At 54.0% G+C, this 27173-nt stretch overlaps 1 protein-coding gene and 2 long non-coding RNA genes across 6 annotated transcripts in view; 2 read left to right on the plus strand and 1 right to left on the minus strand.

Annotated features, from left to right (window-relative positions):
• Window positions 1–127: 127 nt before the first annotated feature.
• LOC115599576 lies at window positions 128–1533 on the plus strand. The gene is made up of 3 exons (XR_003988504.1): window positions 128–561; window positions 941–1059; window positions 1444–1533. It is a non-coding gene; the product is annotated as an uncharacterized LOC115599576 (long non-coding RNA).
• LOC115599577 lies at window positions 1355–7281 on the minus strand. 4 transcript variants are annotated; one of them, XR_003988508.1, is made up of 3 exons: window positions 7035–7281; window positions 3553–3946; window positions 1355–3371 (listed from the first exon to the last, which is right to left on the minus strand). It is a non-coding gene; the product is annotated as an uncharacterized LOC115599577 (long non-coding RNA). The 4 variants fall into 4 exon arrangements; XR_003988505.1 differs by having other exon boundaries at window positions 1355–3946; XR_003988507.1 differs by lacking the exon at window positions 7035–7281 and adding an exon at window positions 6270–6340 and having other exon boundaries at window positions 1355–3946.
• Window positions 5218–27173, plus strand: part of SLC9A1 (solute carrier family 9 member A1) — a 29481-nt gene continuing 7525 nt past the window's right edge. Inside the window, exons 1-2 of the mRNA XM_030464388.1 lie at window positions 5218–5530; window positions 26213–26673. Of these exons, the coding sequence (XP_030320248.1) occupies window positions 5218–5530; window positions 26213–26673 (774 nt within the window). The remainder of the gene's footprint in view (window positions 5531–26212; window positions 26674–27173) is intronic.

Below are 27173 nucleotides of genomic sequence, written 5' to 3' on the forward strand. Positions count from 1 at the left end.
GTGATTGACAGCTCCCCGAGCCAATGGGAAGGGCAGAACGCTACGAGAGGGCTGCGAGGGGGGGCGGGAGCGCGGTGCGGCGAAGGGGCTGCTGGGAGTTGTAGTCGGCGGAGGGAGGAATGGCCGCCTGACAGCGGGGCCTCCACCCGCAGCGCTGGAGCCTCAGGGCACAGACGCGTTCCCCTCACCCTCTGACCCGGCCTTTCCGCTGCCCCCCAGCCTCCTTCATCCTTCAGGCAACCCGGGGGCTGCTTAAAGCCGCCAGGCCTCGCCGGGCCTGCATCCCCTCCCCTGACAGGCCGCAGCGGGGCCTGGGCCCCCACTCACCTCAGGGGGTGCTGAGGGCCCCGATGGGGACTTGGCTTTTCCAGCCCCTTCATCACCACCCTGCCGGCGTGGGAACCTGTCAGCCATCCCACACGGGTCACCCCACCGCAGGGGAAGCCAGCAGGGGGGTGACTTTGCAGGCAGCGAGTTGTGAGGCATTGCCAGCAGTAAAAAGAATCCTCACACCCCCAGGTTGGGCCTGGCCACCTGCAATGCAGTGTACAGCTCCTCCAGGTAGCAAGAAGTTAGGGGGTTGTTTTGGGTTTGGGTTTTGTTTTTTTTTTCGTGGGGGACGGGGAGGAGAAGAAAATAAATCTGTGGAAAGAGCCAGGGGGTGGCAGTGTTTGCAAAACCCTTTCCTTCTCCTCCTCCTTCCAGGCACCCTGTGCCCCCCTGGGGACACTGCTGCTGCCAGAGCTTGGGGCAAAGGCAAGGCTGGGATCTACACTAGTCCTAATTATCTTAATGCACCCTCTCGACAAAGGGGAGGGGGGGGGAGGGGTATAAAATAAATCAGAAGTCATGAATTCATCACTCTATAATTTGTTTCTGCAATTAAACATTCTGAAATCTATTAATATAAGTGTAATGACTAGTTTAAATTTTCATTTAGGACTTAATACCATGGCTCCTCAAGAATCCCAGCTGCACAACAGAAGAAAATTGCTACTTGCCTATTCTGTGTTACCAGAAGGAGCAGAAAACCCTTTAAATCAGACATTTCTTGGAAGGGTGAGGACTCTCCCATACACCTCCAGGCTCACAAATGACAGACCAGTCATTAGCTGTAATGATTTGCCTTCATTTCATAACTCATTAACTTGTTCAGCTGTTGTCAAAAGTTCTTTGCAGACAATAATTGTTAATTGTTGGCTCTGTAGCTGTCCAGACTCTTTTAATTAAATAAATAATAATAATTGGGACCCCTCACTATCATCCTTACAACAGGGTTTTATCTTCTTTTCTCAGATGCCATCCTCCTGGGGCTGATCTAAAGCTCCACACAGAAAATCACTCAGGCTTTGGATGCTCTTGATGTGGAAGTTTTATTTGCAGACAGAAAAGAAACTGGGACAGAGGAGGTTGAATTTTTTTATTATTTTTTTTTTCCCCCAGTGGTGACAGACAGAACAGTGGCTGGAGCCAAGGAGAACTGGGACTGGTACTTGCTGGTTCTGTCAGAGCTGAAGTTTCTCTACAGTCTCAAAGGGAACTGGAGGAATGTAAACAAGGAGTTCTTCTCCCAGAGCCCAACCTCCTGCAGCATAAACACCACCCTGGAGAGGATCCCCATGGAATGGGGCTGCAGGGATTTCAAGTCCAAAGAAATGTACAGGGAGCAAGGAAGAAAACTGCCTGAGAGTTGGGCTTGCCCTGCTCCCAGTGTCTGAGGGAAAAACAACTGAAGTCATGCAGAAGGCATTTCTGAAAGCTTTCACTAAATAGCTGCCTCCTAGCCTGTCCTTATCTCTGCTACACAAAAATAAAAGAGAATTTATGTTAGAAAATCAACAGAGCTTGCACAGAAAAGTGAAACTCTGCATCCTGTGTCCCGGGGCAGGTGGCAGGAGGTTGACAGACACAGATCTGAACCCTCTGAGGGAGAAGCAACAGAGTTTGTCCTGCAGACACCTGCCCAGTGAGTGCTGGAGCTGGTCTGGGGTTGGTTTGCAGGTTGAGCTGGTCAGGCTATAGGAATAAAATTCAGAGTTTTGCATCCTTCCCTTTCCACTGCCCTGCTGATGGGGGCAGAGCAGAGAAAATGAAAATCACTCAACTGAGAGAGGAAGCCTGACCAGTACCTGCTGTGCTCAGGCAACTGAGATGGAGGAACAGGGGAAATGGGAACAGGTTGTGGTGCTGAGTCCATCCTTCTCAAAGAGGAAATAAGGGAAATAAGGGTTGGGTCTCATCAGAAATGGACTCCTGGAGCCCTGCACTCCTGGGCTCCTTGAGTAAATCTGCTGCTGAGTCCTTGCCTGAATTTCCAAAAACCCTTTTGGTGGCTCCCTGGGCAATGTCAATGCCATTTACCTCTGGATGCTTGACATCTGCTGGAGAATATTTGGAAGCAAAGCTTCACAGAGGATTCCCTCAATCCAAGGGATGAATTCCACATGATTTACATGTCAACACAACTCTGGGAATCCAGAGCCTGCCTGGTGCTGTCTGGTTCTGTGCAGCCTGTGCTGGGTCAGCAGCTCCCTGGGGTTGCCCAGGAAGGTGCCCAGCTGCATGGCAGCTCCAAGGCAGGAGGTGGGAAGTTATTTCCAGGGGCCAAGGAAGACAATTTGATGAATTCAGGTCTATACACAGCAGCTGATTGTGCTCTCCCTGATGCAGCAGGATGAGCTCTGGTGTATTACAACTTACGTAATTTACTCCATGGGACATGTTTAAAGCTCCATCTGTCCCTTCGTGCAGTTGCACTGCTCTCCCTTTGCAGGCTAAGCAGCTTAATCTTAATTCCTCTTCCTCCCAGTGTGACAGTGGTGCAAGTTCCAAGAATCAGGCAGGGCTGGAGGAGATCAGACTGCTCTCCTGACCCAGAAGACACCAAGAACTGGAGAAAACCCCAAGGCAGCTGAAGCCCCCAGGCCCTGCACCAGGAGGTGTTTGCCACTGGCAGTGCTGATGGGTTAATTTGGGAATGCAAATTTAATTGGATGTCTCCAGGTCTTTGTCTCCCAGTCTGGAAGAAGGGGAAATATCTTTCAGCTTTTGTCACTTTTTGGTCAGATTCTTCCAAAGTTGCACCATGTGGAGTCCAATAGTTCTGAAGTCACTCAGCCAAGCAGGTTGGGGACACAGACTACTGAAGCAGCAAGATGTTAACTTGAGTCTGCATCCCCCACTGCCAGAGGTACGAGACAGTCCAGACCTACCCACCACAGCTGGAGGTGGAAAACTGTGACCCAGTTATTTCCCAGAAACATTAAACTGGTTTTAGCTTCTCGGAACAGGTTTTGAAGCAGAGCCCTGGTGTTTCCTCCTCACCATTTCTCCAGCACTCTGCATGCTGCCAGCTCACGGTCCTGCTTCAACTGAAACACATCACCAACACATTAAGCATCATCTGGGATCAGGCTTCTCACCCAGATATGACTAAGCCCTTGCAAAATGAGAAACACTCATCTGAATTAAACAAATTCTTTGCTTAATTGTTAAAACAGATTAATTGGACTGCCCAGAACATAACCAAGCGGAAGAGAGGAATTGACACACCTAGCTGGTTCCTGCTCAGGCTGATGATTCACTTCAACTGATGGGTCACATTGTTGATGATTTCCACCAAGCAGCTTCCACCTCCTGTCTGCCAGGAGGACGAAGGGCAGCGTTCCCTGAAACATTTCCTGAGCGCATCCGACCGCTTGTTCTGCGGGAGCTGATGCCATCTTCAAAGGAGAACATCACCGATGCAGAGCAGCAAGTGGAACCTTCAGAGCTCAAGTTCTAGCTGCCACATGTCACGTCAAGGCCTCTCAAACTGGTTGTCCCACCGGATGGGGGGCTGCATCTTCACCAAAAGGATCTTTTGCCTCTAAAGTAGAGCTCATAAATCAGATCAAAACTCCCGCCGGCGTTGGTGGCTCCGGTCACACACATGACGTTCAGGAAGCTGGTAGCAGAGCCAAGAAGTCAGTGTGGCTGAGACCAGTTGCAGGGTGACCACAACACCCCCACACCCCCCCCCCCCACACACCCCCACACTACTCCAGTGGTTTTATTAGAGCCTTATCAGATTTCCTGGTGACTCAGACTATACCGGTGACCAGGACGAAGGGCATGGAGACACCAAGGAGCAGAGATGGGGCTTACAGCACCATGTTGATCCATAAGAGCTGCCAGAGCCCACCAGGCCTGGCCTGTCCCCCTGGGGCTCATGGCTCCTCAAATCCCCACACCCCAGAGCCCCCTACCCCAGTGGTGCCTCTGCCCTGAGGCTAAGCAGCCCTCACCAAAGCAACAAACCCTTGCATTAGGGTCCCTTTGCCACCCCTTTGCCCTGCACCCCTCCTGCCCTAGTACCAACAGCTCCAGCACTCCACAGCAGCACCCCTTAAACCCCCCTTTGCACCCCTCCCTTCCTTACATCACCTTCCCTCCCCACACCCTCAGTTTCCCTGTCCTTGCCCCCCATCCTCCCAGCCCCCATCTCTGGACTCGCCCTTCATCATCCCCCTCCTCTCCCTCTCTGCTGACCCTCCCTCCCCGGACCCCTCATCCTCCTGAACCTTCCCATACCCCCCCAATGTGCCCAACACCCCCAATCCTCCCAATCCCCTCCCATCTCTCTACCCCCCCAATCCTCCCCACCTCTTCCCATCCCTGTACCTCCAATCCTCCCGACCACCCCCAACCCCCCTACCCCTCCCAACCTTCCACACCCCCTCCCATCCTCCCGACCCAATCCCATCTCCTTACCCCCCCAATCCCCATACCCCCCCAATCCTCCTCACCCCCTCCCATCTCTGTACCCCCAATCCCAGTACCGCCCCATCCTCCCAATCCCTTCCCATCCCTGTACCCCCCAATCCTCCCGATCCCCTCAATCCTCCCGACCACCCCCTAATCCCACTACCCTCCCAACCTTCCACACCCCCTCCCATCCTCCCGACCCAATCCCACCTCCCTAACCCCCTTAATCCCGTACCCTCCCAATTCTACCCCCCCCCCCTTCCCTCCTCCCTCCTCCTCCTCCCGCCGCTGCCTCCGGCGCTGCCTCCGCCCCTGCCTCCTCCCCCGGCCTCCCGGTGGGATGTTCCCCGGCGCCGCGGCCGCCCCAGCTCCGCTCCGGCTGTCGGCGGGGCGGCTCCAGCCCCACGCCGCCGGCGGGCCCCGCCGCCCGCCCCAGCCCCCCGCCGCCCCCCGCCCCAAACCCCCGACGCGATGGGCGCCGCGGCCCTGCGTGCCCTGCCCTGGGCCCTGCTGCTGGTATTGGGGCCGTTACTGCCCGGCCAGGGTTTACAGGCCTCCGAACCCCCCCAGGGACAGCCGGACCCGGTACCGGGGGGTTTCACCCCCGCGCCGCCCGCCTCCGCTCAGGAGATCCATCCGCTGAACAAGCAGCCGGCCAACGGCTCGGGTGAGGGGCACGCCAAGCCCCGCAAAGCCTTCCCCGTCCTGGGCATCGACTACGACCATGTCCGCACCCCCTTCGAGATCTCCCTCTGGATCCTGCTGGCCTGCCTGATGAAGCTGGGTAGGTCGGGAGGCGTTGCGGAGGGATCAGGGGGAAGGGCGGTGGAGTGGGACCCCTGATGCCCCCCCGGGGAAAGGACCCCCGGCTTCATGGGGCAGGTGCCCTGAGCATCCCGAGGAGGGACCCCCTGAGCATCACAGGGCAGGACCCCTCTGGTCGTCCCAGGGTGAGACCCCGCTGGTGGTCCCAGGACCATCCCAGGGTGGGATCCCTTGAATATACCAGGGCAGGACCCTCTGGCTGAGTGGGATAGGCACTCCCGAGCATCCCAAGAACAGACCCCCTGGAGCATCTCAGGGTGAGACGGTCCCCCCCCCCCCCCCCCCCCCAAGCATCCCAGGGCAGGCATCCTGTGGGTACTGCATTCCCCACGACCTTGGGTCTCTGCCCTGGGCCTGGCAGCAGCACCCCAGCCCCTCTGCTCCCCACGAGTTTGCTCTTCAGGGGAGGCTGAAGAGACTCCTGGACCCCTAACCAGCCCCTGCCTGGACCAGCTTTGCTTCCAGGTTTGCTCAAGCAGGAAGCACCCGGTTTGTTTCTTTGCTTCCTTTTTTAACCACTGACACCTTCTGTAACCTTGGAGAAGTCACTTAAAAATCTCCCAGTGCTTCTCCCTCCATTTCTTCCCCCCCCCTTGGCAGCAAACAGTGGTGGGCACCTTCCTCTGCTGCAAAGCATCCAGAGGATTCCTGCATTCAAGATAAGGAGCATCAGGGGCCGTAGGGCTGGCAAGACTCACCTGCTCTGGGAAAGCATCCATCTGCCAGGCCTGGGGATTGTTGACAAAGTGTTTCCCAAACTTCTGCAGCTGGATCAATACCAACTAAAATTACCCCAAAGCCTCTAACGTGACGTAACCGCTCCGTGTCTACCGGCACCAACGTGCCGGACCCGGCCTCCAGCAGTGCCCAGGTCAAGCTGGGCCCGGTCTCGTTGGGGCTGATAAAGTCCAGGGAGCAGGTGAAATATTTGCCTTCTCCTGGTGTGGAGTGAGTGACAGGAGGAGGGGGAGCTCAGCGTTTCCTTCATTTTGCTGCTCAGTTCCCATCAGCGATTGAATAACGCTAACGGCAGCGCTCCTCACGGAGCACTCCAGCTCGCTGATTGAAATCTGGCTTTGAGAGCTTGTTCGAGCTGGTGCTTGCTGGAAACTCTGCCCTGGCTTCACCTGGAGAGGTCTTTGAGACCCCCCAAGGAGCTCAGATCCTCCCTGCCCAGCTTTTCCTAATAATACCTCATCCCCTTCCCAGCCTGCCATCAGCGTGCGTAGGCAGGTAAAGCCCCATCTTCCCCATCCCTCCTGGGTGTTTTATTTACATGTAGGCACAGGAGTGCAAACCCTTCAGTCCTGTGGCTTCCTGGGAGACAAGCAGAGTGAAACTAGATGGGTTCTGTGGGGTTTATCCCTTCCCAGCTTTGCCCAAACTGATTTTCAGGCGGATTTAGCTTGAAGGTCTCAATGCCGTAGGCAACGCAGATGCCAAATCTCCTTTCCAGGGCTCACCTGGCTCACGTTAAGCGACCTCTGGTAGCAGCTCGGGGCTATTGCACTGCGTTTGCAGTCCTCGGAGAGTCAAGAGTGATGAAATCAGAAGGATCTGTGCGGAAGCTGGTGGAGAAAGGAGGGGCTAACAACGCCGGCCTGCAGCCCCGCTCCGGGCGTGCTCTGGGAATCCGCCGCTGGAAAACACCAGAATGGGGCAGCAGAAAGCGGCTCCCCAGGGATTTAGGTGGTGGGGGACCCAAGGTGGGGGGAACATCGCTGCCCAGAGGTTGTCTTCCCCCTTCCCGTGGCACCCTGGCTCCTCGGAGCTGGGTTTGGGTGGCTGCGTGAAGCTGTTCCTGCCACCCTTGCCTGAAGTTAGGGTTGGTTTGTGCTGCAGGAAAAGTTATTTCTGGAGGAGAGCTGAGCCCTGGAGGTTCTTACGTGTTCAAAGTATTATGCAAGGCTGTGCGTTGAAGGGGGATATTTTAGGAGGAGCTGCCTTGCAAGTTTGGCAAGGGTCCTTTGGAGATGGTGGCAAGTGATCCGCAGAGCTCCAGGGATGCTGATTTTGCCAAAATCTTTACCCACACCTCTGACAGGGGCTCGGACGGCAGTGCAGCTCTGGGGCATCCTTCTCCATGGCCTCCTCTCAGGGATTTTGAAGCAGCACCAGAGCAAGGGGATGACTTTGCTTGTTCTGTTGTCTCAACGTGTAGTGCCCAAGTTGCTGAATGCTCAGGCTCCCCCCACTCATGACTTGCAAAAGTCTCTCACTGCTCAGTGTCTAAACACCATCCCATCAACCCCACCCTGGATCAGAAGAGATTGTACAGGGGCGGCAAAATATGTTGGGTGGTTTTTTTCCCTCCCAGGGATAGCACTTACACAACCAGGCTCTGCTGCAGCTCAGTGTCTGATGGCAGAGGAGGCACAGACATCTCCAGGCTCCTGAAACTGGACAGGGTCTGGAGCATCCAGTTGGTGTATAGAGAGGATGAGCAGAGCAGGAATTTACATCTCTTCCTCTCTCCCCTCTGAGCATACATTTGCATCAGGGTAAATCTGCAAACCACTGAAGTGCAGGGGACAAAGATCTTTTCTCCAAGAAGGGGAATTCCTGCAGCGTGGGCTTGTCCATCACAGCTTGGCACCTCCTGGCTTCCCTTCCCCAGCTCCTCCTCTGGCTCAGGATGCCCCTTTGCTGGGTAAGGGCTGGTGGTTGTGCCACGTGTTGCTGCAAAATGGAAAGTCTTCAACCCTGTGAATGATTTCTGGGTGTCACCTGCTGGCATAGTGCAGGGTGACAACAGAGAGGAGCTCAGAAGTGCTTACAGGGCTTCACTCCGGGCCAGGAGATGCAACCTGACGCTTGTCCTGTTGCTGGTTTCCCTCAGACACTTCAGACTTATCTCCTAGGGTTGTTCCCTTCAGGTGATTTCTCCTCTCTGCAGCAGCACTGTGAGATTGTTGGGGGAATCCCAGGGATGAACTGAGCCCTTCCCCTCTTGATGCAGGGTTTGGAAAATGACTCAAAGGAGTTTGGCTTCTGGAGGATTCACCACTTGACAGGAGGTGGCTTTCTGGGACAGGACTTGTCACCCCAGGGTGTCCTGGAGCTGTGGGCTGTTCCTGTTTTGCTAATCCCAGTAAAGAAGGGGAAGGTCAGTTGCTGGCTGCTGTACTTAATACTCATCTGGTATTTTAAGACTGTAGGAGAAGGGGGGGTGAGGGGTGGCTACAACCACGCCTTTCCAAAGCCCCACCAGCTCTGTGCAGACCCCAGCTGGTGATGGCTTTGACTTTGCTGGTGAAAGTGGAGAAGCCTTCCCTGCTGAGGCTTGCAGTCAGACTTTGTCTCAACCTGTTGCATAGCTGCAGAAGGTCAGACCTTTGTAAAACATCCCCATCAGAAGCCCTTCCTGCACAACTCCAAGGTTTTGCGAGGGTATCGTAAGGAATTCCTTCATGCTGTGCCCAAGGAGTGATAGGGAAGGGCTGGGAGGTTTCTCAGCACAAGATCCTGGTTTCCTGACTCTGACCCTTTGCTTCATGGGGCTCCAGGTGACGTTCAGGGGAATTCAGGTTCTACTGTAAATACTTTTCCATTCCAGGGGAAAGGGAAGGAGTGAGTCAGGAGTGTAAACACCAGGTAGTGATTAGCAGTCCCTTTCCTGGCTTTGCAGACATGGCTCAGGGCCTGGTGGTCAGAGCTTTATCACAAACCACCAGCTCTTACCCACCTTGGAGATGACTTGGGGTTACCTCTGTCTCCAAAGCACACCTCAGGCCCTGCTTTCTTAAGCAGAGCAGCACTGCAGTCATATTCCCACTCTACACAAGGAGCTGCCTATGATCCAGGCATTCCCTTTGCCTGTCTGCAGCCTCCTCTGTCTGCACCAAACGGCTCCTCCAACATCTTGACACCTTCCCAACCTCCTTGGAGCATCCAGGCCACTCCACCTCACCTCTCAAGTGCATCAAGAGGCCTTGATTTCATCCAAGTCCTCACCAGAGATGGCTGCAGAGGGTCCCTGCAAGGCTCCTCACCACGGCTGCTCTCTCTTCCCCTCCTGCTCGCTGATGCAAAGCTCTTGTTGGGGTTGGAGCCTGTAGCAAGCACTGAGTCATTGCTCTGTCTCTTCTTCCCCCTTCTCAGCTTTTTTGTGTGTCTGGGTCGGGGCTGGTGCCTGGGGGGTTCCCCCTCCCCTCCAGACTGTCTGGCTGCAGCCAGCACTGAGCTGGGGTTTGCAGAAAAACCAGCACCGTGGGATCGTCGGGTTGGTGTAAAATGAGCCAGGGAGAGAGGGTCTGTGCCAAGTGAGCAGACAGACAGCCTGAAGCTGTGGGCAGCTTTTTGGGGACACACTGCTGCTTTGGGGGTTGTTTGTTGGCACTTCTCCATTCAGGTTTAGCAGGCATGGGGCATCCTAGCTTTGGTGTTCAGCAATTGCCTTCAGACCATCCCCATCGCTGCTGGGTCTGGGGAGGAACAAGATTAAGGAAGTTCCCTGTGCCTGCAGGCTGGTGATAGGAGCTGGGAAAAGAAGAGCAGAACAAGACAGATGCAAGTGGGGTTGTGGAGCCTCACGGAAGCCCTGGGCATGGCAGGGTGGCCCCTGCATGTGAAGGAGCAGGGACAATTTCAGAGTTGCCAGAGAGGAACATCTTTAGAGGCTGTTTGCTGGCAGCAAGATTTGGGTGCTAAAACACTTTGGGTGCTTTTCAAATGATTTTAGCAGCCCACACACCTCCCTTGAACCCAGGGCTCTTGCAGGGGGCACCCCAAAGGTGTTAGAGAGACCTGTGAGCTGAAGGACTTGGGGATTTGTTTGAGCAAGGGGTGATAAGCAGGGGGGGAACCTGCTGTGGTGGTGGGACAGGATGCAGGAGCTGGATCTTGAGAGCAGATGTGGCAGAAGCCACCAGCTTGGGGACACCAGTGCCACCTGCAACGCTTGGGAAGGGGACAGCAAAGAAGCATTTGAAGGCACGTGTCACCCCAGCCTTCCTCATCCTGTTGGAAATCCATGTCTAGTGTAGGGGATGAGCGTGCTGGGGGGTATCTCTGTTCCCCTCCTGCCACCTCGGGGTTGGCTTCTCCTGGGTGTCAGGAAGGGCTGTGCTGGGCTGGCTTTGCTCGGGACAGCCACGGGCAAAGCTTGGCTGCTGGGAAGCGCTGCGGGAGTTTTTGTGGGGTCTTTCATCTGGGACTGGTTGATGTGGGTTCCCTTGCTGAGCCAGAGGGCAATGTTTGTCTGCAAAGCTGCCCCTGGGTCTGTGCATGGGTGGGCTGCAGATATCATAGAATCCTAGAATTGGCTGGGTTGGAAGGGACCTCAGAGCTCATCAAGTCCAACCCTTGATCCACTCCCCCCGTGGTTCCCAGCCCATGGCACTCAGTGCCACATCCAGGCTCTTTGGAAAGATCTCCAGACACGGAGAATCCACTACTTCCCTGGGCAGCCCATTCCAATGCCTGATCACCCTCTCCAGAAAGAAATTCTTTCTCATCTCCAACCTAAACCTCCCCTGGCACAACTTGAGACCCTGCCCTCTTGTCTTGCTGAGAGTTGCCTGGGAAAAGAGCCCAACCCCCCCCTGGCTCCAGCCTCCTTTCAGGGAGTTGGAGAGAGTGATGAGGTCTCCCCTGAGCCTCCTCTTCTCCAGCCTCAACACCCCCAGCTCCCTCAGCCTCTCCTCATAGGATCTGTGCTCAAGTCCCTTCACCAGCCCAGTTGCCTCCTTTGGACCTGCTCCAGGACCTCGATATCCTTCCTATCGAGGTGGTGTGTGGGCTGAGATCCCTCCAGATGATTCCCTGTTTGGATCTGGGAGCTGCTGGCTGTTCTGTAGGAGAGTTGAGGCCTGATAAATAACTCTCAGGAAAGAATTTTGAAATACTGATGCAGTTGGGACCACGCAAGTGTAAATTGTTATGATAATGAATTTAAACAACCTCTTCTAATGCAGACTTGTTGGTAGCCCGCTGCCTTGTGGAGAAGGGAGCCAAAGGCATGCTGTGGTTGCCCTTTCTCTCCACTTTACCATCTCAGAAAGAACAGCCAAGACATTTTTTTTTCCTCCCTGGCCTGCCCATTGCTGGTGTCTGAGCAAAAACACATCCAAACTGTTCCCTCCATGGATCTGAGAAAACCATTAGATTAATTAGGGCTGGAAGAGTGAAAGGTTCCTGCTGTGAAACAGAGGATGGTGATGGAGTGGGGAAAGCTGGACCTGTCTGTAACCACAGCCCCTACCTCTCTGGTGAGCCTTTGTGTCTATTAAAGCAGAATTATGCTCAGTTTACAGCTGGGGCTGTGCCCCCTGCATGGATTCTGTCCTTCCCCAGCAGTGCCTGGTTCTGCTTTCTGGACCTTGAGGCCACTCAAAGAACCAAAGCTGTTTCATCCCATTTATTAAAGAAGACTTGAACACCTCGTGCCAGGGATGGGCTGGCTTCCTGCACAGTTTGCAGGTGGAATTTGGGATGTGGGTGTTGACTCACTGAGTCTTCCAATGCCCAGAGCCCAGATGGGTGCTGGCCTGGCTTTTGGGGACACCTGGTGAGATTGTCCCTTCCCTGAGACCTCCAACAGAGCTGGGATAGTTTGTGGGGTGGGAGCAGAACATTGTTGATCTTTGGCCTGTTTGGTTTACAGCCTTCATCCTAAATATCCCAGGCTCCCAAGTGTGGCATCTCCATGATACCCAGAGGTGCTGGGGTTCCTTTGGCAGTAAGTGGGGTGAAAAATGAGGGGATTTGCCTACAATCAGTGTGGCTAAATAGAGTCTGGGGGGGTTGAGAATTATATATGGGAGAAGGAGAGTCTGGATGGTGGTGGAGGGAAGAGGAGAGGGTCCTTCTTCAGGTTACCAGTGTATAAACCTGTGGCACCTGGGGACTGGAGCCAGAAGAGACAGACATCTCTATGGCTCGTGTGTAAACCAGAAGCTTGTTCAGCTTCCAAGAGAGTATTTTGTTAACATAATCCTTTCCCTTTTCTCTCCTGTGAGTCCTGGGCTTTGGCTGTAGATTGCAGAGATGATGGGGCTGTAAAATGTGTCCCAGAGTTGTGCAGGAGTCAGTCCTTTCCTAGAGCATCGTTGCAGCTGTGAGTGCCAAGGAAGGAAACTTTCAAAGCAAGCAGTAATGTGGGTGAATTACTGCAGCTGCCTTGTAAACATTTCATTCCTTTTTTTTTCTTTTTCTCTTTTGGTTCCCCAAGGCTTAATTTGTTCAAACAAAACCTGAAATCCATCTGGAATAAGTCTGTGCAAACACAGCCTTGCTGAGCAGAGAGGGAGCTGGGTTACCTCTCCCCTGGGCTGTCTTTGCCGGGCTGCCCACATCCTAGGAGTTTCTTCTCACCCATCAGGGCTCAAAGCTGCTGCTCTAGGTTGGATCACAGCCTCTCTGGTTTGAAGTCTGGGCTGGCCAGCTTCAAAGGGAGCAGTAGAAGAGTAGGGAAGTTGTGGTGATGGTTTGACTTGGACAAAGAATCAGTGCTTAGTCCTCTTACTTCACGGGTGCCGGCCGATACACTGCCTCGGGCAAGCTGTACAATCCCCATCTGTTCTACCTGGTGTTTGATGTCTTCCTTATCTCTCTAATTTTCTATCATCTTCCAGTTGCCTGTTAATTCCCTGGCAGTGTTCAAGGCCAAGTTGGATGAAGCCTTGTGTAAGCTGGTCTAGTGGGACTAGTGGTCTAGTGGTCTAGCCCTCCATGCAGGAGGGCTGGATCTTGTTGATCTTTAAGTTGATCTTTAAGTTTCCTTCCAAGCCAAACCATTTTATGTGATTCTAGGAATTGAGGGGTGGCTATCGAGTCAGGTTTTGCTCTTCTGCTCTTCCCTTGGGCAGAGGAACATGTGTGGTGCCACTTGGGAAGGAAGAAGTGAAATGAAGAGCTCCACGGACAGGCATGCAGGCACACGTTGCTGGGTGTTTGTCAGGAGAGGTGAGAACAAAGATTGATCATGGCTTGGAGTGGAGCACTGAGAACAAATTTGGTGTTGTGTCACCTTTGGTGTTGTGTCACCTTGGATGGCACATCACCCCATGGCTTAAGGTTCCTTCCCAAGAGAGCCAGGGCCACCTGCATGCTGGATTTGATAGGGATGGGAGTGACCAAAGCCTTGTTTGAAGTTTGTGCTGATGTTTTGAGATCCCTGAAAGCTGGAAAAAACAAAGTACTTTTTGTAATTGGAAGAGAACAAATGTGTATCCTTGCTTTGCCCAGGAGTGACTCATAAACATCAGATCATCAATGGCCTTTGTCTCCAGAAAGTCACAATAAAATCAACCTCGAGGGACAGTTCTTGAATTCCTCTTGATAGAGAGTGCTGGTAGGGAAATCATTCCCCTCTCTTGCTTGAGCCTGCAAGATGCACGTTTGCAGAAGCAGCCTCCCTTTTGCAGCAGGGTTTTTTGGTTGGTTTGTTGGTTGTTTTTCTTTTCCCAGTGCCTGGAATTATTCTGCATTTCGTAGTCACGACACGCTAAGCCTTAATGATGTGTTTGGAGAGAAAGCAGCTTCCCACCTCAGTGCTGGGAATGCTAACAGCACAAATGCCACGGGCACAGACTTGAGCACTCACAGGGCTTTACCAAAGAGAAGAGCTGGTGTATCTAGCCCTGCCTCAGTTTCCCTTGGGAGTGCCTTTCCCACGGCTGCCCTGCTCCCCAGGGGCTGCGTTTTGCAACCTCCAGGCTGCTCTGCTGTCTGGGAAGAGCCACGTGGAGCAGGGAGCATCTGCTCAACGTGCCTGGGTGTGAAATGGCATCCCCAGCATCCCAGCAGGAAAAGGGAGCTGGAAAACTGCAGTGGTGTCTGATGGGGATGGCTCCAGCCTCCCAGAGATGTTTCCACATGCCAGCAGCTCCTGCCCAAAGCTGGGTGAAGGTGAAGGTGAAGGTGAAGGTGAAGGTGAAGGTGAAGGTGAAGGTGAAGGTGGTAGGGTGGTGGTGTTGGCTCTTGCCACACCACGTGTGCTTTGTCAGGATCTGCACAGCCCGGCAGTAATCAGTGCTAATTGCAATTACCTCTTCCCTCCCGTTGGAGTGGAGAGCAACAGGTTATTTCCTGAAAAGCTTTTGTTTGTCTTTCCTGCCCCTGTTCCCAGTAGGAAATCTGCCCTTCCTGGGAAGGGCATGGGGACTTTCTGTGGTCACCTCAGGCTGGCTCAGCTTTAACTCTTCCCCAGGCTCCAAGGGGCAGCAGGAGCTGTGGCTGCACCATGTAGCTGAGGGCAAGGAGCTGGGAAAGCAGCCACAGCTTCATTTTGGGTGATCAGGAACCAGCTCTTCATGTCACCTTGAGGACTTCCTGCTCCAGAGCAATTCCATATCTGCACTGAACCACGGGAAGCTCAGCTCTGCTCATGCAGAAGGTGATTCAGATGGTTTTGGTACAGAAATGCCCCAGCTCCAGGCAGTTGTGCTGTGCTGACCCCTCCTTGCCCACCTATCCATGGCATCCAGATTCCTTGTGGCAGCTGAAACCATCTGGGAAGAGCGTGGCTGCTGTGCCCTGAGGTTTAGCTCCTGATCCCTTCTCTTGGAGCATGAGCAGTTTTTTTAGACCTTCTTTTATCAGCTTTCCTCAGAATGCTCAAGTCCAGCTGCTGTCATGGTTCTGCTGCTTTTGAAGGGTACAAACCCAGGTGAGGATGTTGTTGCCCTATAGAGAACTCAATATTCCAGGTAAATGAGCTGTGCCAGGGAGAGCCCAGCTTTGCTGCCTTGGTTGGGAGATGCACCCAACCAGAGATGGTGGAGAAAAGTCAGACTGAGTCTTGAAGCAACAGAAGAAGAAATTTGCATGGCAGTTTGTGCCTCCATAACCACATTCCCAGCTCCTGGGAGCTGAATCCCAGAAGCTGGTAAAGGTTCTTTAGTCCCACCTTAGAAAAAACAGTGTGGAGCATGCCTGAAGGCTTTAAACAGGTTTGCTATCTCAGTCTGTGGTTTGGGAGTGGCCTCGTGACTCTTAGAGGAATGTAGTCACCCAGGCAGTGGGGATCAGAGGCACTGGAGTCCCCTGAAGTCATCAGAGGTTTTTTCTAGCCAGCGTGGCACATAGCACCAAACCCTCAACTGGTTTCTTAAAGCTTCTCCAGAGAACACTGAGGTTTGCAGCACCTTGTCATGGGGCAGCTCTGGAGATGGAGGAGCTCTGCTCCCAGTTGTGCACAGCTGGATCTGGAAGAGGTTTCTTCAAGGGGAGAGGGGACCAAGTCTTGAAGCTTCCCAAGCCATCCCTGCTTGCTCCAGCAGCATCTCCCACTGGCTCCGTGTTTTCCTCCCTGTTGGAAATGCTGTGCCTGTTGGGTGGCAGTGCAGGGAGCTCTGGGGTTCTCAGTCTTTAATAGCAAGAAGGTCTTTCCTAATATCTGCTGCTTCTTGCAGAGTGCCCTTGACTTTTCTTCTGATTTGAAGGAGAGGTTTTAGCTAAACGTAGGACTGGAAATTGGGAGCTGCTGGCTTCTCACCTGGGGACTTTGGGCAAGTCCATTTAATGTTTTGTGCCTCTCATTTCCTTTTTACAGCTGAGAGGAAATTAATACCAGCTCTGTAAAAGACTCCCAATTGATCTGTTAATTTCTTGAGTGCTTGGGAAATGAAATGGGGATACGTTAGCTGCTTCAGTTCTCCTTGCTCTCAAAAAAAAATCTGATATTTAAGTGTTTCTGCTGAACACTTCTGTCCATAGATTGCTGTCACAGAGTGTTCAGCAGCATGATGTGTGGGGCTCTGCAGGCCTCCTGCTGTGAAGTACACTGGGGGGGAAAAAAAAAAAGGGTATTTTTGGGCTTGCCAGCTGAGTCAGAGGTGGGTGAAGCAGGGGTTGCTCTTGCCCTGCCCTGCCTGCGAGGCACTGGCTCTTCTCTGCCTGTTTTAGGGAGGTTTTCCTGGACCTCAAACCTGGACCCCTGGGCTGGCTGGTTCCTAATAAGTTAAACCCAAGCCTGAGGAGAGTGGAAGCAGGATCTGGAGCAGTGCCGCAGGAGCAGGATGGGTCCCTTTCCCTCTGACGTACGGCAGAGCCGCAGTTGGAGTTTGCTGCAAGCTGCTCCACGCAAGCCAACTGTTTAGTTTGGGTTGATCTTCATTAATTAGTGTAGTTTCTAGAGCTGGAAGGGGGAGAATTAGAGAGCTCTCAAGCTGTTGCTTGCTCGTCTGCCTGACCAGACCTTCTGGGTCAAGGCAGGGAGTTTAATTGGGAGAAATTGCTGCTGGCTGTTTGGTGCTCGGCTGGGGGGCAGTGGCAGGGTCGGTGGTGTGGCTGTTTGCTGTCTGCTTTGCAAAGCCACAGGGTGTTGGAGACCATGTCAAGATCTCAGCAGGCTTCCCTGGGTTGTCCTGGTGCTTGGGGAAGTGAGAGGGACACAGCCCCTTGGGAGAGGGGAAGAATTGAGGGGGCAAACTGCAAACGAAGGAGCAGATTCCATCCGCACCAGGGGGTTGAGTTCTGCAGAGCCCGAGGAAGAGATCTCTGCTTCTTCTCTCTCAAGTTCTCTGTGTAAACAGCTTGTTTAGAGGTGTGTACAGCAGAAGGGAGGGGGGTGCTGGCAGGCTGATACCCAGGGTGTCTGCTGCTGATTCGCAGCCATCCTGCCCCAGCTCCCTGCATCCTCCTCCTGCTCTGCAGCACTGCAGCGCTGCCACCCACCTCCCACCACACCCGCCTCTTGGCTGCAGCACAGCATCCTCCTCCTCCCCTGCGACCTTCCAACAGGCAGGGAAAAAGAGGTTTGGGCTTTTTTTTTTTTATTTTCCCCTCTAAGGGGAGACTTTTGCTCCTGAGGAGGTCTCAGGGCAGTGGGGAGCTCTGCATGCAGCTCGTGAGACTCCAGCTGCTGTGGGATGCTGTGAGGCTTTTGGTTACCTTCCCCAGGCTGTGTTCATCTTTTGGGGACTTTTCTTTAGACCTGATGATCTTAGAGGTCTTTTCCAAGCCAAATAATTCCCTATCATTTTGTCTCCAAATCCAGCCTTAGGTGGAAAGAACAACCTTGTGGTTCCTGCTGGTGTATCCTTGGGCATTTCTCTGCCCAGCCCCTGGCTGGGAGGGGGCTGCATTGCCAGGCTGGGAAGTTTGGCACCCCAGCATCCCTGTGGAGCCAGTCCCCACCACCATTCCTCATTGTAGCAGCTAAAATGCATGATCTGGCTCCAAATAAATGCCCCCTGAGAGGCTCTGGGCAGTTACTCAGGCATTCACCAGCCTCACACCCCAGACCAGCTCAGAACTGTCCTTCTCCTCAGTCCCTTGACCTTGCAGAGCACTAGACCAGCAACTCTCCTTGCTGCTATCCTGGCATTCATCCCCTGTGTGCAAGTGGTGTAGGGAGCTCTTGGCATCCTCCTGAGGAGGGAGGCTCTGCCTGCAGCTCATTCTCTATTTATCCCCTCCTGGGCCATAGGGTTTGGTCCCTGAAGGCACCCAGGGGACAGGGAGATCTGGGAAAGATAAGTGCCTGTCAGCTTTCTTCAGCTTCCTGGGGGGGTTCAGGGTGTCTAAACTTGTCTCCCTTCCCACCAGAGGATTTTTTCAGGGCCTGGCAGTGGGAAATAGCTGCTGCAGGAAGATGGTGCAACTGGGAAACCATCTGACATGACAGCCCTGCTGCATCCCCCCCCACCTGGCAAGGGAGGTGTGGAGAAGCTGTCTGCCCTTTGCTGGGGGTGAAGGGCTCTTCCTTGGTGCTGTGATGCTGTGCTGGCAGGCCTGAGCACTTTGGCTGACGTGGCTGTGCTTTAAGGGCTTCAGCAAACTGGTTTGCACGAGTGCCAGTGCAAAGTTACTGGTCTCTGTGGCTGACTGGGGAGGGACTTTCTACAAGGGACTTGTAGAGCTAGGACAAGGGGCGATGGCTTTAAACTGGCAGAGGGGAGACTGAGGTTGGACACGAGGAAGAAATTCTTTGGGGTGAGGGTGCTGAGCCCCAGGTTGCCCCCAGAAGCTGTGGCTGCCCCATCCCTGGCAGTGTCCAAGGTTGGATGGGGCTTGGAGCACCCTGGGCTGGGGGAGGTGTCCCTGCCCCTGGGGGGGGCTTTGAGTTCCCTTCCAACCACAACCAGTCTGAGATTCTAATCTGCAGGGAGGCTGCTGCAGACTGGTACCTGACAACGTTTGCTTTTTGTGCTGTAGCTTTCAGGTTTTGACTCATTCGTGGGCTGGCTCAATGCTATCACCACTGCTCTTATCTCCTGCAGAGCAGGCAGGGTGCAGGCACCTTCTCCTGCCCACCTGCCTCCCCATAGGTGTTAGGGCTGAGCACTGCGTGCAGCTGGAGGTTGTACCAGGAGGCTCTGGGGCTCCTATCACAGCAAACTTTGCATTTGTTTGCAGTCTGGGGGGAAGAGAGGGGAAAAAAAAGGGGAAATTCAGTGGTGGCCAGGTGGGACCCAGCTGTTTGTGCAAGGTCTGTAGGCAGAGGGGTTGGAAAGGTCACATCAAAAGAGAACAAACCCCATCCCTTTGGCAGCTAACATGGGCTCTTAATGGCTGTTGATGACAACAAAGCATTTTGGGGGGGGTTGTGGGCAATCAGCTGGGAGCTGAGGTCTGGGAGTTGTGGTGGACACCTTGTGTCAGGGTGTCTGACACCTTTGTCTCCTTCCCAACCTTCAGCCCATGCAGACGTGCCCTGCCTGCAGCAGACAGAATTATTGCACCCTCTGCTTAAAGACTGAAAAATACCTGGATGCTCCTGGATTTTAACCCCTCCCTGCAGAGGGCTGGGGTGCAGAAGCTTGATTCCCCAAATTAGGGCTGGGGATCTTCTTTTCCCCTTCTCTCCCTGTGCCTTCTTTGTGTGCCAAGCCCCCAGAGTGGTTTGGGTGGGTGCTGGCTCTGTGGCCCTTGGGTGGTATCTGCATGAACTCAGTGATTCACAAAGAGCAGTCAAAATTAATTGCCTCCCTGCTTCTTGGCTTTTCCTCCTAATTAGCAAGAGGAAAATAATGAGGCTGTAATCAAATGTTTGGTTTGCTCTGGAGGAAATTGGTTGGCTCAGGAGCTCTGTCTGTACCTGTATCTTTAAAAAAAAAACAACAAAACAACAAAACCCAAACCCCAAGTCAGCTTCCAACCAGGAAATGTCATTCTGGGGTGGAAAATCCAAGCTTTTCCATTCTGAACGTTGAGACCAGTGGATGCTGCTTTTAAAAGTTACCCCAACCAACCCCAGCTCCTGAAACCAGCACCTGGGGGACCTGTCCCTGCATTAAAACCATGTTCTGTGGTGAAGCAGAAAAGGATTTGGCAAACCTAAAGCTTCTGCAGGACCCCAGGTGCTGTCCTGAGCCCCCTTGGTGCCCATAGGGCTGGAGGGTCGGGGCAGCTGGGGACGTTGGAGCTTGCCAGCTGCTCTGGATGTCATTTAAGTGTCATGGTTTTACCTCCCCCCCTTGCAGGGTGACACCAGCCGTGGCCTCGCTCTATTTTTAGGTGTAAATCACCAGCTATTTAATTCCTTTCTTGCAAGTTCAATTTTCCTCCCCTTCCCTGGAGATTCCCCCATCCCAACTGGTGCCGGGCGCACGCAGCTCTCTCCGTGCCCTCACTCCTGAATTTGCAAGGCAGGTTGGTGGATCCAGCTCCATTTTCCAAGGAAAGCTGCACGGTGGGACTGAGGCATCCCAGAGGGGTGTGCTGGAGGCCACTCAGCTGGATGGGGTGCTGGGACATCTCATGTAACCAATGCTGTTAGAAGGGTTGGAGCAGGGGACCCTTGAGGTCCCTCCCATTCTGGGGTTCTGTGGAGTAGCAAAACCTGCTTGATCTTTAGGCAACTGCAGCAGGGGTTGGTGGTCAGGTGGGGCAAGAGAGAAATCCTATTTTGGGGAGGAAAGGGGATAAATGAAAAGAAGCTGGGGCCAAAATCTGGGAGCTCAAGATGGATTTTCCTCCAGGAACCAGTTGCAAAACATTCTGTTTCTTAATCACCATCCTTGCAGGGCTTTAACCCTGCCAGAGGCTTAGTCCCACATCTTCAGTCTTCTACCACCCCAAAATACAGAGCTTGAAGGCCAGGTCAAGGTGGTCTTGGTGCTTTGCAGACCCTGGAGCTCAGCCCCAGCCCTCCTCCCCGCTCTGTCCTTTCTTTTAAGCAGGGAAAAAATAAGGGGACAGAGCTGGGTGCTGGCTTTACAGATGGCTACTCCCCGTGGCTGGTGACACATCAGTGACTTTGTGGCTCATCCAGCAAAGCATCCATGTGCCAGGGCTCTCAGTGGTCCCTGTGTCCCATAGGAGCTTAGGAAGGTGCCTGCACCCTCCTGCCTGCTTTGCTGCCGGGGTGGTGGGTTTGGTGGCACTGGGGGGGCTGCTCCATCTGGATGGCCCACCCAGATCCTGCCAGCCCAGTGTCTTAAAGGGTTAAAGTGGCCTTTGGAAGGGCCCTGGTCCTGCTGCCACACGTGTGTGCTCTCTGCAGTGTCCTTCAGAAGGGCAGCTATTCTGAGCATGCCTGCTCTCCCTCCTGGCCCCCCTGCCTGCTCCCACGCCTTTCCCAGCACCACAGCACCCAAGCCTCACCACCACCCCATCCCAAACAAACAGCCAGGATTCCCAGGGGATGCAGTGAGCATCACCTAACCCCCCATCTGCCTCCTTTCAGAAAAAAAAAAAAAAAAAAAAAATCACCCAGAGCTGGAGAAGAGCTGCCTGATCCCTGCTTGATAATTGTGGGATTTCTCTCTTGGAGCCTGCAGGGGCTGTAATAAACTCCTGAGAGGGTGGGGTGGTTTTGTCACTGCTGTGGTTTCTTGTGCCTCCTCTTAGCTAGCAGGCATTTCCCTGGGAGCAGCTCAGTTTTCCTGCAATGCTTCCAACCCTGGGTGCTTGGGAAGCTGAGGGAAAGCTGTCGGAGCACCCTGCTGGACCCTCACCCTGCTGGACCCTCACCCTGCTGGACCCTCACCCTCTGACTTCCCAGCCACCTTCCTCCCCACTTCCCAACTCCAACACTGACCAAGCCAAGTGTGTGAAGTGGGTTTTCCTTCCTCCTCCTTCATGTTTCTTCTTCCTTCTGTAAAAGGAGGGGAAGTTAACCCCAGCCAAATTCCCTTTTTTTTTATCACCTCCAACACCACCATTTCTTAGGGCATTGCTTTTCATGTTCCAGCTCCAGCACTGTCCCCATGGTGGGATCCAAGCTGGGAGATGTAGTCAGGAAGCATGTGAAGGCTTCACCTCCTTTCTGCCACCATAAATGCTCTTTTGAGGCTTTGATGAAGCTGTTACTAAAAGGTGCTGCCCACATTGCTTGGAGAGAGGTCTTGAAAATTCGGGGAGCTCTGCCAGAGCTCTGACTAAGCCTGACCTTGGGTCCTGTGCCATATGGAGTGGGATTGCAGTGCTGGGGGTGTTGGGAAAGCAGTTCCCAGGGAGGGATAGGGAAATGCCACCAGGCAGGGAGGGAGAGGACCCTACAGCTGCTGTGGGACATGGCACCTCTGGTCCTTGGAGCTTTCCTGAGCAAAGGGGGATGCTCTCTGCTCCCTTTTGCAGGGTGTTCCCAGCACCAGGGCCACCTCGAGAGGTGCTGGTGGTTTCAGAGCTGCAAATCAACCCCTTGAGGCCTTGAGAGAGGGTTTCCAAGTTGCTGTAAGCAGTTTAGGGCACAGAGATCACCTTGGTTTTAGCTGCAGTGCAAGGAGTGTGGCCTCAGGCAAACACTGGTGGGGGTGCTGGGTCTGGGTTGGGTGCCCAGCACCCTCCCACCCATCTCCCTCTCCCTTCAGGCTCTTCCTGCTCAGGCTGAGGCTGGAGGTAGATCAGATACAGTGAGTTTTGGGGGGTTTTTTGAGTCATTAGGCAACAAAGGAGCAGACAGTGTTGAATCAAGCTTGTATAATACCAGGCAGAGCATCCAGGGCCTGTGCTGGGGCTGTGGTAACCCAGATACAAGAAAGGAAAACAAAAAGCACAGGTAGGTTGGAGTCTCTCCCACACTGTTTGGTTGGGAGTAAATATTTACATTAAATATTTACTGAATCCACCAGCAGCCAGAGCCTTGGGAAAAGCCACCCAGCTCCCCCTTGGTGGGATGGGGATGAGGAGCTGAGATGGGAGCCCCTCCTGTGTGCTGGGGTGAGGAGGGGTCCTTGTAAAAGCTGGAGACCACAGGTGGTTTGTCACGCTCAGATGTCTTCATTCAGCTTCTGTGGCCTCTAAAATAAAAACAGCCAAGGAGAAAAGCATCTAGCCCTGTTGCAAAATCCAACAGACAGCAGTGGTTCATGCTGCTGGAGGCAAATCCCTGCTGTTGTCCCCAGGAGATGGCCCCTGGTGGCACTGGAGTGGAGATGGTTGGTGCTTGGAAGCTGCTCAGCAAACTTCTGCAGCACTGGCATCAACTTGTAATGCTTTTCCTTGCCCCAAATCTCTTTAATTTAAAGGATGGAGATTTCCTCCTCTCCTTTAGGTGCTTAAACCAAGGCCACCAAGGAGGTCCCCATCCTCACCTTGCTGGGCTGTGCTGCAGACAAGGAACTGTTTGAATTCACTTCTGGATTTTCTTTTCCTTGTTTGCTCAAGCTCTCAGGGTTGCTGTTTGCTCAGAAGTTCTTGCTTTTAAGAGTTTGGGTGGTGTTTGATGGGGGGAACTGCTCCCAAGGACTTTGTTTTCCAAAGGAAGAAAAACCCAGGTGACCACGGGTGCTCTGTGCTGGGGTTTGGGGGTGCCAGGTCACTCCCAGGGAAACAGGGTTGGGAGATGACCTCTGAGATGCCAGTTCCTGCCCTTCTTCTGCAGCAAAATGCACTTGAAGAGGAAAATGAAGGAGCACTGGGGGTCTTGCTGGGTCCCTTCTGCCTCCTGGCTTGTCCTGGGTCTGGTGACCGAGGATTTGCAGCAGCTGCTGTGGGAGATGAGTCCCAGTTTGCAGGAGGGTCACCACATTTGGGGACAGAAGGGTGACAGCAGTGGGTCAGGTAAGCAGCACAGCCAAGTGTTGGGCAAGAAAACCATCCAGGAACAGGGACCTGGGCTCCTTAAGGCTTCTAATTCTTCCTCTTCTTCTTCATGTTATTATCAAGACTTACTCCCCTGCCTGTACCTGTGGCTGGGAATCCTCCTCACCCAGCATCCTGCCACATCCTTCCTCATCCTCCAGGAAAGAAATACAGGCACAAAGCTGGGCTCAGGCTGGTTCCCCCCTGCCTGGCATCACCCCCACAGTGGGAGCATTGCTTTCCATCCCTCCCCCCCATCCCAAAGCAGGCTGCTGGCCCAGCACTCCCAGCAGGATCCCAGCAGGATCCCAGCCCCAGCTGCTTGGTACCGAGGAGCTTTGGAGAGCTCTAAAAATACAGAGTGAAGAGATGGGGTGAGTGAAAAAAATCTGAAAAGTGGCTGATCCACAGCAAAATCAAAGGCATAATTAACATGCAGCCCATGCAAGTGTATTTTTAGGGCCCTACAAAAAGGCTCTAACACACTGAATTCACAGCAGCACGCGAACGTTCCGGTTTAATGGGATCCTGGGGCCTTTGGGGAAGGAGTGAGAGCTGTGTAATTGTCAGGGGGTTGTGTTTTATTCATGATTGAACATACTTGGAGAGCAAAACCAGATTTGCTTGATGGCTTCTGGCTGCTTGTGTGACTTTCAACCTTGGTTCCAGCCGGGGTTGGGGTTTGTTGAGAAGGGCAATTGCCTGCTGGGCTGGAAGGGCTGGTGGGTCCTGGTGTTTGCTGGGCTAGGAAAAGGGATTATTTCCCTCACTGCCAGGGTGCTCAGAGCTTGTGAGTGCTCTGGGAGGGGATTGGAGATAGGAAAAAACCCCATGGGGGTAAATCTGGAAGCACATCCAGCCCGGGAGGTGCTGGGATGCAGGTGGCCAAACACTGGGAGAGCACTGGGAGAGAGCTTGGATGCTTTTCATCTCCTCCCAACTTTTCCTTGTGCCCCAGCCCGAGGTTTGCTCAGCAATGGGTGCTGCTGAGGCACAAACCAGACTCCTTCCCCCATCCCTCCAGCACCTCAGCCCCCCCTGGAACCAGCTGAGTGCTGCCCAGCCACCCCTTGGGTGTGATGAATCCTCTGGCCTCAGCCACAGCCCCTACAGCTCAGGTAGCAATTGGAGGTCAAATCCTGCTCCCAGAGCCCTGTGTGTGGCCGTGCCCGTGATGGGAGCTGAGTCCCTGCCCATCCTTCAGGAAGGGCTGAGGGAAGGAGCTGCTTTGCTGCTTCTCCCACCGGAGCCGGGTTCATGCGGCGCCTTCCCCACTGGGCTGGAGGAGGGATGAGCCACAGATGTGGTCCCTGCAGGCTTGAGGAGGGTGTTCAGAGCAGCTCTGGCTCATCAGCAGGATGGTGGCTCATGGCAGAAGGGTTTTGTGGTGGGTTTTTTTCTGATGGTGGCTCATGGCAGGAGGGTTTGGTAGTGTTTTTTTCTGAAGCTGTTGTGAAACGCTGTGCAGATGGCAGATCGGAAGGAACGGAGGAACACGGGATGCCAAGGCAGGGTTCCTTATTTTAAACTGCTTCCCTTGCCAGGGAACAAATGTGCCACGGTTCCAAATAATAATTATAAAGCCTGGGAGAGGATCCAGGGAACCTGAAATCCTTCTGTGGATATGGGTGCGTTGGCTGAGGTGTTGCTTGGGTTGGCATCAGACAGATTCCCGCATTGCCAGGGCTGTGTTGGGTGGCTCAATCCTAGCATTTGGGCTTGAGTTCCCCCATTCCTTGACCCCAAAGAATAGTCCTACACCCCCGAGGCCCTGCTCCACGCCTCAGAGCAGCCCTGCCTGCAGGGAAGGTCTCTTTTCTCCAGGAACAAGCACCAGAACAAGAGGAACTGGTCTCGTGTTGCACCAGGGGAGGTGAGATGATTGGAGGTGATTGGAAATGAGAGGAAACTTCTTCACTGAAAGGGTTTTTTAAACACTGGGCCAGGCTGCCCGGGGAGGTGATTGAATCCCCATCCCTGGAGATGGTTAAAAGCTGTGTAGATGTGGGGCTGAGGGATGTGGTTTAGCTCTGGATTCAGTAGAGTTGGGGTAATGGTTGGCTCAGTCAGGTTATGGTTGGACTTGATGCTCTTCAAGGTCTTTCCCAACCAAAAGGACTCTGTGATTCTGTCAGGCAGCCTGTAGAAAACCTCCCAGCTTGTTCCTGAAGCTACAGGGGAAGAAGGAGATGCTCCAGTATCATCCTCAAAGCTGTCCCCTGCCTAAGGGTCACCTGGGGACGGGCACAGAGTTGGTGTTGCTGCCAGTGCCTGGCACAGGCTGTGGCTGGGTGAGCAGCCTGCTGTCTGACAGGAGGGAGATGCCAGCACTGGGAAGAGCTGGAGCCAGGCACAGCTTTGCTGTGAGAACTGCCTGTGCCACCAGCAGCTGTCACGGGGGGGCTGGGGGTCCCCTGAGACCCCTCCAGGTGCCCCGAGAGTGGATGGTGCCCATTGGAGTTGGGAGTCCCTGGATTTTCTGGGATGAGGTCAAGTGATGCCAGGATATGTGGGCCTGGGGAAGCCACACTGCCCTCTTGACAGCTTGGGAGTGTTCGGAAGAAGGGGGTTAGGAGGGGAAACTGAGGCACACAAAGTGCAAATCATCCTGGATAGTGCAGGGAGGGCTGGGATCTCATCCCTAGCTCCTGCAGGGGTTTTCTCCTGGAGAGAACATCCTCCAGCTGTGTAACTCACCTGTTTCTTGCTCTCTTTCCCTCCTCTCCAGGCTTCCACGTGATCCCTTCAGTGTCCAACATCGTTCCCGAGAGCTGCCTGCTGATCGTGGTGGGCCTTTTGGTTGGGGGGCTGATCAAAGGGGTGGGGGAAAAGCCCCCCATCCTCAATTCGGACATCTTCTTCCTCTTCCTCCTGCCACCCATCATCCTGGATGCTGGCTATTTCCTCCCTTTACGCCAATTCACTGAGAACCTGGGCACCATCCTCATCTTCGCCGTGGTGGGGACGCTCTGGAACGCCTTCTTCTTGGGTGGTTTGATGTACGCCGTGTGCCAGCTCGGTGGCCCTGGCCTGAACCACATTGGCCTCTTGGCCAACCTGCTCTTTGGCAGCATCATCTCAGCTGTGGACCCGGTGGCCGTGCTGGCTGTTTTTGAGGAGATCCACATCAACGAGCTGCTCCACATCTTGGTTTTTGGGGAGTCCCTTTTGAACGATGCCGTCACGGTCGTAAGTGGAGGAGGGGGATCTGCTGAGGGGATGCTTTGGGTGGAACGTTTCAGGGTGGTGGTACCAGGGTTGGACTCTGCTCAGCCAGATGGAGAGCAGGACCTTGCCCAGCACCTTGAGCTCCTGAGGATCTGGGTGAAGTTGCTGCCGTGCTCATGCCTGTCCTCCCCAGGGAAGGCAGCTGCTGCTCCCTCCTGCCTGCTTCCTCCCATGGTCTGCTTCTCACCAAGGAGGAGGTGGGAGACCAGGACCCAACCAGTGGTGGTGGGAGAGCTATGGGGCTGGGTTGGCAGCCCACCCAGCCCCCCTTTAGCCCCATCACCAAGCAGCAGCTCTGAAGGGACCTTTGGGAGGTTGGGAGCCACCCAGCTCAGGGGCCGTGTCATTTCCAAAGGACATTCATGTCCAGGTGCTGGCTGGGCTGTCAGCACAATCTCCTCCTCCTCCTCTACTCTGCAGAGCTGACCTCTACGGTCACTTCCAACCCACTGCTTTTTCCT

This window comes from Calypte anna, chromosome 23, assembly GCF_003957555.1.
Source record: "Calypte anna isolate BGI_N300 chromosome 23, bCalAnn1_v1.p, whole genome shotgun sequence".
Classification (NCBI taxonomy): domain Eukaryota; kingdom Metazoa; phylum Chordata; class Aves; order Apodiformes; family Trochilidae; genus Calypte; species Calypte anna.